The 13,709-nt window shown below is 43.8% G+C and overlaps 1 protein-coding gene across 1 annotated transcript in view; it reads left to right on the top strand.

Moving 5' to 3' along the window:
- The window catches only part of LOC124554047 (adenylate cyclase type 5-like), a 589,866-nt gene that overhangs the window by 360,462 nt on the left and 215,695 nt on the right, over positions 1-13,709 (top strand). The window contains exons 9-10 of the mRNA XM_047128083.1: positions 356-512; positions 4,042-4,139. Coding sequence (XP_046984039.1) covers positions 356-512; positions 4,042-4,139 — 255 coding nt within the window. The remainder of the gene's footprint in view (positions 1-355; positions 513-4,041; positions 4,140-13,709) is intronic.

Raw genomic sequence — 13,709 nt, 5'->3', positions numbered from 1 at the left:
TTTGTCCAACGAATACCGATTTATCATCTGCACTCCTTCTTTGTGTAGCAGTTTTAATGGCCAGTAGTGTATGTTTCGTATGCGATACTGCCACCACCTGTATACGTGCATGTCGCTATCCCGTGACTTTTGTCACATCAATGTATATTTGCGTTATGTATCATTGAAAAGTGGAAATTCAGTATATTAAGATCAATGAAACGATTGAGTATTTCACGATTTCAACAAACACGGAGCCTCTTGTAGGCTGAAGGTGAGTGACGTCTTTCCTAATCCCAGAGACCCCTCTTCACGTGATGCACGGACTACGACTGGTAACGTGACGTGATATGTTTTCTTGTCCGTCCCTGCACAGGCTGGGCTACGGGGAGAGCCTGGAGGAGAAGGACCCTGAGGACGAGGTCAACGAGTACCTGATGCGGGCCATCGACGCGCGCAGCATAGACCGCCTGCGCGCCGAGCACTGCAAGAGTCTGCTGCTCACCTTCCGCAAGGCCGACATAGAGGAGAAGGTACGCCCGCACCGCTCGCTCTATCCTCTACACAGTGTGTAGCAAAACAATAAATACGAAAAGACAGAGGAATTATAGATATTGACTGTGACTGGGCATTGATTTAAACCAAAGGGGAGAGCTAAAAACTTGTGCCACACTGGGACTCGAACACAGCTCTCCTGCATACCAGGCAGATACTCTGACCAGCAACCCATCTGGCCACAGTGATGGTCAGGACTGCACGGATTACCCCAGAACACGTCCCATCAGATCCAAACTTTCAACTTATCCATACTCTACTTGTGTAGTACCGCTTGCCCATTATCCACTTTACTCGCAGCGTTTCGCCGATTCCCGTAAGAGTTCGAGCAGGGTGAAGATATGACGGGAGACGTGGTAGCATAGTCAATGCAACTGCGATGACCACTTTGTATAGATGGGTTAGTGGTGAGAGCCTCTCCCTAATAAGCAGGGTGTCCAGGTTCAGATCCTGAGCCATCACAAATTTTCAACTTCCCCCATTGATTTAAGCAGCCTGTGTCTGTGACTCCTTTGTAGCTTAATTCATACTGGCTGCTAGATTAAAATGGTGTCTGCTCCTTGGGACATGTCCTAAAGAACAGATACCACACGTATATGTATACAAAATTTTGCTTTCTTTAGAGCAGATAAAAATACTTTTTTAAAGGAGAAATCAGTGTTGACCTGTTTTACATTGATTTCTCCTTTAAACAAAGTGTTCTTATCTCTCTCTCGATATATATATATATATATATATATATATATATATATATATATATATATATATATATATATATAGGGCGTGGGCTGTGCACTGGTTGAAACGTGAAACGAGATGACATTTAGACACTCTCTCTTATATATATGTATATATATATAAGAGAGAGTGTCTAAATATCACGTTTTAACCAGTGCACAGCCCACGCCCTATTTTCTACACAACTGTGCCCATGTTTGCGTTATTTCATAATTTTCTGCCGTCAGAGAAGACAACCGTAGAGTACCGGGTGATCTAAAAGTCATTATAAATTTGAAAACTGAATAAATCACGGAATAATGTAGATAGAAACGTACAAATTGACACACATGCTTGGAATAACATGGGGTTTTATTAGAACCAAAAAGATACAAACGTTCAAAAAATAGCGCTTCATCTGATCAGAATAGCAATTATTAGCATAACAAAGTAAGACAAAGTAAAGATGATGTTCTTTACAGGAAATGCTCAATATGTCCACCATCATTCCTCAACAATAGCTGTAGTCGAGGAATAATGTTGTGAACAGCACTGTAAAGCATGTCCGGAGTTACGGTGAGGCATTGGCGTCGGATGTTATCTTTCAGCATCCCTAGAGATGTCGGTCGATCACGACACACTTGCGTCTTCAGGTAACCTCAAAGCCAATAATCGCACCGACTGACGTCTGGGGACCTGGGAGGCCAAGCATGACGAAAGTGGCGGCTGAGCACACGATCATCACCAAACGACGCTCGCAAGAGATCTTTCACGCGTCTAGCAATACTTTGCTTTTTTTTGGTTCTAATAAAACCCCATGTCATTCGAAGCATGTGTGTCAGTTATTGCCCCTCTATCTACACTATTCGGTGGTTTATTAAGTTTTCAAATTTATACTGGCTTTTTGATCACCCGGTATATAATGTTGTGAGGAGATTTACCAGGTAAAAACTTTCTAAAGTCGAGGATGCATAAATATTTCTTTACTTACAAACAACGATGTCGACATACTTTGCTGTCATCTTCAGGTCTTCAAAAATATGTTCTCAAATATGTTTATTTTGAGTTGGACCTCGCGCCAAATTCCCATGTAGATAAAATGTATCGCACTATATAAAGGTCAGTCATAAATGAAACACATAATATCAAACAACACCTTGTGGCCAAGGGTGTGTTTATATATGCAGCGCTCACAGATGACTGTTACATTATATAAACCCAGTACACAATAAAAAGCACATTAGCACATCTGTTAACTTTAATGTCCTAACCACTAAAGGACCACCTTAGACGGTATATAAGGTCTGTAAATAAAGAAAGATTGATGTGATATTGGCTTTAGAAAGTTTTTACCAAGTAAAACAGATCGCTCTTTCTAATTTCTCACCATGAGATAGTTCAATCGATTAATTACCATTTATTAAAGAAGTGCACACACACAGTGGAAGACAAAACCTGAATGACAGCTTTAATAACTTCATTTAGAAGAGAAGCACAAAGACAACATTTTGCTTATCTCCTATTGTTAAAATTTACACATATGATGCATGTCTGGCATTCAATGGTGGTAACACTGGAAGAATCAGGACTGTGATGAGACCAGCATTTGACGTTGATTGGTTCTCTGAAAACCTGTTGAAGAAGGCTGATGATGTGCTTAATGCTATTTCTGAAATGTCAACGAAGGACATTTCCAAAAGAGCATGCCAGAAGGCTCAGACTAGAAGGAAAGATCTACATGAAGACCAACAGGCCAAATGTATGACGATGCACAACATTAAGGTACTTGTTTCTTTAATAAATCTTAGCAAAATGCTTTTTCTACATTTGTTGCAAGTTTCGTTATTCTGTGTATAAGAGACATTTTCTTCTGAACCATTTCAGATAAATAGTTGAAGTTTTGTACTTACTATAATACCACTGTGCTACAAAATTTCTCACTGTCCAATTTATTTATTTTTTTAAAATAAAAATTGCTCTGTATTACACACACAAATTTAAAAAATTGTTGCTGGGTTGTAAGACTGATACTCAAAAACTGCTGTGCATATTTGTTTATCTAATTGCCGAGAATAACCTACCGCATTTTGAAAGTGATAAGTGAAGTAATGTTTGAGAAAATGTTCCTCGTGTGATAGCAAGTGTTCCAAAAGTATCCAGCCAAGCCTCATCAAATTACTTGACAAACAGTTAAAAAAATAAATTTCTTTAAAACCAATAACATATTGTCAACATGTCAAATTTGATTCAAATATCTTTCGGGCAGTAAAAGCTACATTAGCTTATATGTACCCATGTATTTTCTTGTACCTCCCCCCCCCCCACAAGTGATAAAAATGTTACATCTGCTGTGTTTTTTGGCTATGGGTCCAAGAATGTTACATAATTGATGAACCGTGATGATGTGGATCAATTCATTTTAAAATCACATTATTACCTTAGAGAAAACGTTTGTTTTGGTATCCCACACAAGCCCTAAAATTTAGTCGATTTTTGAATAATTTTCACTCTGTATAAGATATTGTATAGCATACATTACCGTATACTGTGGAGATGCGACTATTGCGTGGTGCAACGATTTCCTCTGATATCTTTCCAAGGCCGTACGTAACCCATATAACGAGGCTAAGACAACTTGACGGAGTCAGAGCATGGGTTGCTTGCTGTACAACGGCAGGCTCACAGCGCTTGAGCCATACCAGAAATTCTGTGCACAGTGGTGATATCTATGTTGTGCTGCAGCTGTGGGCATGCTTTACACATAAAAAAGGACTTCTCGCTGTGTTGCAGTACTCCAAGGAGGGCGATCGCATGATGTCGACCTACTTCTTCAGCTCCTTCTTCATCTTTCTGTCCATCATGCTGGTCGAGCTCATCATCATGCCACAGTAAGTTTTACATTCATATCCTTTGTTCTGATTTTTTCTCTCAGTAGGATAGTTTTATTGTTATTGTACTTCTTTATACTGACAAGACACGTACACAAATTTAAAAAAGTTTTGCATCACCTCGGTTCGAGAGTTCCAGAACCTGTACAGCCTGGAATAGAGATCAACATATCATTTCCGCCCTTTTTGTTGCTCATGAGAAACACACATTGCATGTTGTATCACCATACAGCGAAACTTTCAGAGGTGGTGGTCCAGATTGCTGTACACACTGGTACATCTAATACCCAGTAGCACGTCGTCTTGCACTGATGCATGCCTGTGTTCGTCGTGGCATACTGTCCACAAGTTCACCAATGCATTGTTGGATCACATTGTCCCACTCCTCAACGGCCATTCGTCATAGATCCCTCAGAATGGTTGGTGGGTCACGTCATCAATAAACGGCATTTTCAATCTATCCCAGGCATGTTCGATAGCGTTCATGCCTGGAGAACATGCTGGCCACACTAGTCGAGCGATGTCGTTATCCTGAAGGAAGTCATTCACAAGATGTGCACGATGGGAGCGCGAGTTGTCGTCCGTGAAGACGAATGCCTCGTCAATATGCTGCCGATATGGTTGCACTATCGGCTGGAGGATGGCATTCACATATCGTACAGTCATTATGGCGCCTTCCCTGACCACCAGTAGCGTACGTCGGACTCACATAATACCACCCTAAAACTGCAGGGACCCTCCACCTTGCTGCACTCGCTGGACAATGTGTCTAAGTCCTTCAGCCTGACCGGGTTGCCTCCAAACACGTTTCCAACGATTGAAGGCATGTGCGACATCAGTGATGCCGATCTCGAGCCGTTCGTTTGGTATGTTGTTGGGACCATCTGAACTGCACTGCATGGTGTCGTGGTTGAAAAAGATGGACTTCGGTGTGGACGTCGGGAGTGAAGCTGCGCACCATGCAGTCTATTGCCCACAGATTGAGTCATAACACGACGTCCTGTGGCTGCACGAAAAGCATTGTTCAACATGGTGCTGTTGTTGTCAGGGTTCCACCGAGCCACAATCCGTAGGTAGCGGTCATCCGCTGCAGTAGTAGCCCTTGGGCGGCCTGAGCGAGACATGTCATCTTCAGTTCTTGTCTTTCTGTATCTCCTGCATGACCGAACAACATCGCTTTGGCTCACTCCGAGACGCCTGGACACTTCCCTTGCTGAGAGCCCTTCCTGGCACAAAGTAACGATGCGGATGTGACCGAATCGCGCCATTGACCTAGACATGATAGAACAACAGACAACACGAGCCGTGTGCCTACTTTTTGGTCGAATGACTGTAACTGATCAGCTGTCGGACCCCTTCCGTCTAGTAGGCGCTTCTCATGCATGGTTCTTTACATTTTTGGGCGGGTTTAATGACATCTCTGAACAGTCTGTGATATAATATCCACAGTGAAAGTCTATCCTCAAGTGTTCTGGGAACTGGGGTGATGCAAAAAGTTTTTTGATGTGTGTATTTTGGGAATGGTCTTATGATAAGCATGGAAATCAAGGCTAAGTAGTAGCTGTAACAGATTCCGTAAAAACCGTTTAAAAATTCTGAGTTGATAATGAAATGAAATAAAAATTTGTCACCCACCCACGAGCTGTGACACTAATCCATGTGGCACCACCTCTAGCCTTGGTAATGCACCCAGTTGTGCACCAAAGAGAGTCTACAAGTTGCTGCACGTATGCCATACCCAGCTGAAGACACTCAGCGCTGATTAGATCTCGTAAATTTCCCAAATTGCAAGGCCGTTGTTTGCTACATTTCACACACTGTTCAGAATAGTCCCAGGCATTTTATGTGAGAATAGGGTAAAGTGGTGTGGCAGCCCAGTCAAGATGCAATAAGGTACCAGAGTGTTCGTCAACCAGGAAAATATGGATGCAGCCTTGTGAACATGGCTGTTCTCATCTCGGCAGATGGGACTGTCGACGATATACTCACCATGAGGTGTACAGGAAACGAAACACTTGATTACCAAGAATATTGAAATAAACATCGTGTTTTGTGTTAACAATAATCTGAACGAGTGAGCCAAAATCCATGGCTCAGGGTGGGCACTCGCCATCATCTATGGTGATGGTGGGCTCCACAGTTTAAAGACCATTCATCCTGGTGTCTTGTCACTACAACAGTGGAGCTGTTGAACCATGTGGAGCTGCCATGGCGATCCCTCACCGATGATACAGCGCTTGTGTCAGGGCTCTGTGGTTTTGTGGACGTCAGCAACTGTGGCTTCTCGCATGGATTGTCTGCTGGGCGGACAAAGTGCTAACACTGGCACACCGTGCTCCAGTATCTACATATGTCGCTGAGACCAACAACCTGCTCTCTGGATAGGGCTTCACCAGTGTAGTTGGTATGAATAAGGGGCTGTTACAAGCAGGGATGTTTTACTGGCAATTTGCACTACACTTCCAGGTACCCCCACAGCTGTAGCCCACTTCCAGCCTTGGAGGTGACGCTTCATTTTCCATCAGTCTACTCACTCACCACCACACCAGTCACGCCCTGACCCTCAAGCTATGAAAAAACACCCTCAAAACGTCAAAGGTCCACTTCTTAGTAAAAGCGTCATAGAACCTTCAGAGAGCTTGATGCGTAGCATCTTATGAGTAGAAGCAAAATCATGGCTCTTCGGACCACCCTACTCAGTTGCTGGAAGGTTCTGTCCGGCTTCTGTGTTGTTTTGGCAATTGAAGACGTGACTTTTCTCTGCCGTTTTGAGCGGCAGCCTTTTGCGTGGTATGCTGCTCCAAATGTCTGTGTTGCACGCAGTTCGCAGTGTTTGTTCAGAAATTGCTTGAGATGTAACTACCAGGTGATCAAAAAGTCAATATAAATTTGAAAACTTAATAAATCACGGAATAGTGTAGATATAGAGGTAAAAATTGACGCACATGCTTGGAATGACATGGGGTTTTATTAGAATAAAAAAAATTGCTAGACACGTGAAAGATCTCTTGCGCGCGTCGTTTGGTGATGATCGTGTGCTCAGCTGCCACTTTCGTCATGCTTGGCCTCCCAGTTCCCCAGACCTCAGTCCGTGCGATTATTGGCTTTGGGGTTACCTGAAGTCGCAAGTGTATCGTGATCGGCCGACATCTCTAGGGATGCTGAAAGACATCCAACGCCAATGCCTCACCATAACACCGGACATGCTTTACAGTGCTGTTCACAACATTATTCCTGGACTACAGCTATTGTTGAGGAATGATGGTGGGCATATTGAGCATTTCCTGTAAAGAACATCATCTTTGCTTTGTGTCACTTTGTTATGCTTATTATTGCTATTCTGATCAGATGAAGCGCCATCTGTCGGACACTTTTTGAACTTTTGTATTTTCTTTTGTTCTAATAAAACCCCATGTCATTCCAAGCATGTGTGTCAATTTGTACCTCTCTATCGACATTATTCCGTGATTTATCCATTTTTCAAATTTATACTGACTTTTTGATCACCCGGTACATTCACTGACAGCAGCGCTGTCAGGTCTGAACGCGATTGTCGTTGACAAGGTGTGACATTCATATCAAATCGTTGCCGGCTATATATTTTATGACCTACCGCCCTGATACGCTAACAAATCCAGTGGCTTCATTCAAGGTGAAAGCATGGGCACGTCCATACATGGTAAATCCTTTGTGCAACTCTGTCATGTCTCTGTGTCCACCCATTTTACTGCCCTGATACCATGCAACCGATGGCCACGTTTGACACAACTTCCCTACTTCTATTTACGTCAGCAGCCATACACTGTCCACAGCGCTGAAAAGCGACCTCTGCTCGCACTTGGGGTGGGCGTGTAGGGGCAGTGGTTAATAATGATCTCATGTAAAGTTAGTTGTTCGTGAAACGTAGGATAATATCTTACGCACAGGTAGATGCAAACTGTGGGCAGTACCAGCAATGGAAGTGACCAAAGTGTTGTCAGAGGCGGAGAAAGACGAACGTGACAGAACAGAAATGATGAAGAGAAGGTGTAAACAAATGAACCATGACCAACTGAGAGACAAATGGCAAAGGAAGAGTAATTGGGAGAAAATGAGAGCACTTGCTTCATTTTGCAAACTGAAGAACCCACACAACAGTTGGTGAATCAACGATACTTTATTGCTTACACAAATGGTTTCAGAATGCTAAAACCTCATCAACTGGTGTGGACTGCAAGGATTAAAAGAATATGTTAAGAGACTAGGGCACGCAATTCTCAAAAAATGGAAAATGTAATGGATAAGCGGTTATACGCTTAAAATCTTCGAAATGAATCAATAAAAAAGGAGCACTTAACGGACTTCCACCCCAATGTTGTTATGGAACAAAAGTTCCATGTCAAGTATAAAATAAAAGGGGAGAATCTAGGAATTTACCAAAATGACATCATAACGAGAAAACAAGGATCAGCTAAAACACAGAAGATCTAAGATGCAATTAAAAAAAAAAAAACATATTATGTAGTAATACGTACATAGTGTTTACGCCAGATAGTGGGAATTTAGTATACCGAAATGGGGCGTGGAAGCAATAACATATTGTTGGTTGAGCAACTACTGTGCAGTTCCTTCGATTTACAAAGTGGACTTGTGCAGCTGCAGCTGCCCAGAAAAAGAACTGTTCGTGCATTTGCTTAGTTATTTGAAACAGGCAAATAGCCATAGATGTTAATTTCCGTAAGGAAAGAAGACACTTGAGCTTCTTCTTAACTGCAGAAAGTCTTTTTCGATCCGGCAATTACTCAGCCGTCTCCACACCATTAATTTAGACTCTAGGCTTCCATTACGAAGAACACCACCCACCTCCCAGCACCACGATGCGGAAGATGGTGAGCAAGGGACACATGTAATGGAACCTGTATCAGTCGTGTCAGGTTGTTCTTACCAACGAATTCAGGGTTTGCGTAATGCCTGACAGGTGAGGTAGAAGGATGTGGAGGCGGCCAACTAACAGTGCATGTCTCAGGCTTTCAGTCTCACGGTTTGAGCAGGGATGTGGATCAGTCACGTCTTGGGCCAGTACCGCATTTGGATGTGGGACATCTCTCTTCGTTAGCAATGGTAGTTTGAGGACTGTGCAGTATTAGGACAGGATCCTATAAATTATTAAGCAGCCCCACAGTCGATAACCTGGCGATGGATTTGTCCTTTGAAGTGTTAAAGCCTGTCCTCGTGAATGCCTTCCTTCAAGACGCAAGGAGCAACGAAATGGAGTGGCTTGCTGTGTCTGCTGACATAGTCCCGACTCATCATGCTGCGGCCAGCTGCAACTTGCAGTATGTTGTCGTGGGAAACCTCCTCACTCGCTTGATGGTCTCAGGAATGGCACGTGCTTGAGCAACAACATACCGACCACTTCAGAGACAGCATGCGAGACTTAATTTCCACACTGAGACTGATGGCCATTGACTTGTACAGCTGCTATGAGGTCACATTATCCCTTTGAAGTATACATAGAGGGGAGAAACTCATGGGATACCTGTCCAGCATAGTGCAACAGTTGGACGTGACATGGACTCAACAAGTCGTTGGAGGTCCCCTGCAACAATATTGAGCATTGCTGCTTCTACAGCCATTCATAATTGTGAAAGCGTAGCCAGTGCAGGATTTTGTGCGTGAACTGACCTCTCAATTATGTTCGATGGGATTCGTGTCAGCCAATTTGAGAGGCCCAAGCACTGACATGTACTGTCCAGAAAGTTTTTCAAACCAATCGCCAAACAATTATGGCCAGGTGATACGACACATTGTGATCCATAAAAATTTCGTCGTTGTTTGGGAACATGAAGTCCATCAATGGCTGCAAATGGTTCAAATGGCTCTGAGCACTATGGGACTTAACATCTGAGGTCGTCAGTCCCCTAGAACGGAGAAGTACTTAAACCTAACTAACCTAAGGACATCACACACATCCATGTTCGAGGCAGGATTCGATCCTGCGACCGTAGCGGTTGTGCGGTTCCAGACTGAAGCGCCTAGAAACGTTCAGCCACTCCGGCCGGCTGCAAACGGTCTCCAAGTAGCTGAACATAACCATTCCCAGGCAATTATTGGTTTACTTGAACCAGAGGACTCAGTCCACTCCATGTAAACACAGCCCACACTAGTGTGGAGCCGCCAACAGCTTGCACAATGCCTTGTTGACAACTTGAATCCACGGCAACGTGGGGTCTGTGTCACACTCGAACCATATCGTCAGCTCTTACCAACTGAAATCGGGTCTCGTCTGACCAGGCCTAGGTTTTCTAGTCGTCTAGGGTCCAACCGATGTGGTCACGAGCCCAGGAGATGCTCTGCTGGCGATGTTGTGATGTTAGAGAAGTCAGACGAGTGGGTCGTCTTCTGCCACAGCTTACTAACGCGAAATTTCGCCGCACTGTCATAATGGATGCGTTCGTCGTACATCCAATATTGATTTCTGCTTCTGCTGTTATTTCATACAGTGTTGTTTGTGTGTTAGCACTGAAAACTCTACGTAAAAGCTGCTGCTTTCGGTCATTGATTGAAGGCCGTCAGTTACTGTGCCGTTCGAGGTGAGAACTAATGCTTGAAATTTGGTATTCTCGGCAGACTCTTGGCACAGTGGATCGCGGAATACTGAATTCCCCAACGATTTCCGAAATGGAATGTCCCATGCGTCTAGATCCAGCTACCATTGCGCGCTCACCATCTGTTAATTTCCGTTGTGTCACCAAATTCACTTCGGAAAACTTTTCGTATGAATCACCTGAGTACAAATGATAGTCCAACCAGTGCCCTTTGTGTATGGAATGCTACCGCCATTCGGGTATGTGCATATAGCTACCCTATGTCTGATGTCACCACAGGGTAAACCTGAATTGCTGTAAAAAGACAAGACGTTGTTTAATGCTGTTACCAAAAATGTCGAGAAAAGTTCTTGACCGATTTAGTTCAAATTTGTACGCGATACTATAATAAGCATCTTGAGAGACATAGGCCACATACAATATTTTTAGTAAATGTAATAGACAGATATAAGATATAACAGGTAAAAGTTAGCAAGAGTTTCGAAGAGCTTTTGACCGATTTACTTCAAATTTTTATACGAAGCTCTAATAAGTATTCAGACGGTCATGGTAGGCTGCATGTTTTTCTACATGTAATATACAGATGTACGATGTATACAGCGGGCAACGGCCTTGCCGCAGTGGATACATCAGTTCCCGTGAGATCACCGAAGTTAACCGTTGTTGGGCGTGGCCGGCATTTGGATGGGTGACCATCCGGGCCGCCATCCGCTGTTGCCATTTTTCGGGGTGCACTCAGCCTCGTGATGCCAACTGAGGAGCTACTCGACCGAATAGTAGCGGCTTCGGTCAAAGAAAACCATTATAACGACCGGGAGAGCGGTGTGCTGACCACACGCCCCTCCTATCCGCATCCTCCTGTAAGAATGACACGGCGGTCGGATGGTCCCCGTAGGCCACTCGTGGCCTGAAGACTGAGTGAGTACGATATATACAGTCGCAACATAGTTTGTAAAATTTTCGAAAAGTTCTTAACCAATTTATTTCAAACTTTTAGCCAATACTCTAATAAAGGTTTGGACGGACATAGGCTACGTATGTTTTTAAAGAACAATGAACAGATTTTCTCTTAAAACTGACTGTGAAAAAAAAGTGCTGTGCTGCTAAAATATGCCATTTCGTTTTCTTTCAGATAGTCGGTGTTAACTATTGTCGGAGGGTATTTAAACCATTTGACAAATTGTTTCTCAAACAAGAACTGCATCTACACCAAGGTAGTTTTTGTTTTTTCCTCACGATAGGCTTTAGGAGAAAACAGCAAAGCTATGTTTATGGCTTATCGACTTACGGTTAAAATACTACTACGGAATATGAATCGTCCGGAACTTTGTAATCCTACCCGTTCGCCGATGAAAACTATGCTCAAATACTGTCACAGTATCTGCTGTCGTCACATATCCAGCAGCTGGAAAGGTGTGTCTCATAACGCGTATTCGAGTGGTACCAAGCGATTTATGTATTAATTTCAAGCGATTTCAGTGGCCAATCAAGGTTTCGTTTACAGTACAAGTAAACAAGTCTGAGGAAAAGAGATGAGGGGGGAAGAGGAGCTGGACTCAGAGGGGGAGGAAATGGACAGACACAGAGGGGGCAAAGGGTATTAGAACGCTCATCCGAATCCGGCACATATTTAGCATTTGCGATACATTGCCTGATTCAGTCGTATTTAACATCAACAACAAACTTTGTATTCAAATGGTTCAAATGGCTCTGAGCACTATGGGACTTAACTCCTGAGGTCATCAGTCCCCTAGAACTTAGAACTACTTAAACCTAACTAACCTAAGAACATCACACACACCCATGCGCGAGGCAGGATTCGAACCTGCGACCGTAGCAGTCGCGCGGTTCCGGACTGAGCGCCGAGAACCGCTAGACCACCGCGACCGGCTGAAATGATAATAGCTACAGTACTGAAAACACACAGAAGAGACTGTAGCGCCTATAACCGCTCGGCCACCCAGGACGGTCTTTATATTCAGCTCCAGCTATTAAATGCTCAATTTCTACCGCCTATCGTTGGTTTGGGACACCACATGGATGTTTTACGGTTATTTGTTACTGTGGAACGTACTGACATGAACTGCATTAGCAGTCGTCAGTCACACTGTTGCCCATTAAAATTCCAACGCACAGTGTGCAACAAGTATCAGATCAACATTAAGTGTACTACGTTCTTGGATGTGCAGACTATTAACATTTCAGTGTGACCGAAAGAGCAGGTATCAGTAATGCTATCTACGTTACGAATTATACAGAGGCCAAGCTGAGACTCCTGCGCATGAGTGAGGATACCAATTGGGTACCTGTGAAGCGTCTCTGTCACTATTGAAAACGCTGTAAAAGTTCAATTATTTGTTAACCATTTGTACAGTCGCCTTGTTCCACACAGGCCTTGTAGCCGATGTCTCATTCAGCTGCGTGTTGGATTGATGTTCATGGCTTCCGAGCCAGCTCTCCTGGAGTTTGTGCTCGATCCCACTCCGAATCCTATGTTGATCCTTGATGACGCATCCGCGATGTGGTGTTGTCTGAAGTCGTGTGGCCGGTCGATCTCCTTCCTACCGGCCAAAATGGTTTCAGCACTCAGAGGTACCTAAGTGTTGAACGGCATGGTGGACCCCACGAGGCCCTGTTGCCGGTTTCCACGCTGGAACTCGGTGCTGGTGTGGTGTTGTCGGAAGGCAGTCAGCTTCTCCATCAGCAATTGGTAGGGGGCAAACAGTATGACGTTCATCAGGTGAAGATCGTCATCAGAAGTATATCATCGGCCGGTTCGTAGACTGTTCTGGGGTATGTAGATTTCCTACAGTATAGTAATCACGGAATCGAGTGCTATTACTGTCAACGCCATCGATCCCAATGATCAATTCCTAGAGAGATGGAGAGCTGGAGTATTCAAGGGAGCTAAAGTGAGGCTATGACGCAATGCTCGGTTCGTAGTGATTGCATGTGTCATTCTGATTCTGCTGTATTTACCTAA

Source organism: Schistocerca americana, chromosome 11 (assembly GCF_021461395.2).
Source record: "Schistocerca americana isolate TAMUIC-IGC-003095 chromosome 11, iqSchAmer2.1, whole genome shotgun sequence".
In the NCBI taxonomy this organism is placed as follows: domain Eukaryota; kingdom Metazoa; phylum Arthropoda; class Insecta; order Orthoptera; family Acrididae; genus Schistocerca; species Schistocerca americana.
Note: the sequence above shows the minus strand (reverse complement) of the source record. Positions and strands in the feature narration are given on the sequence as shown.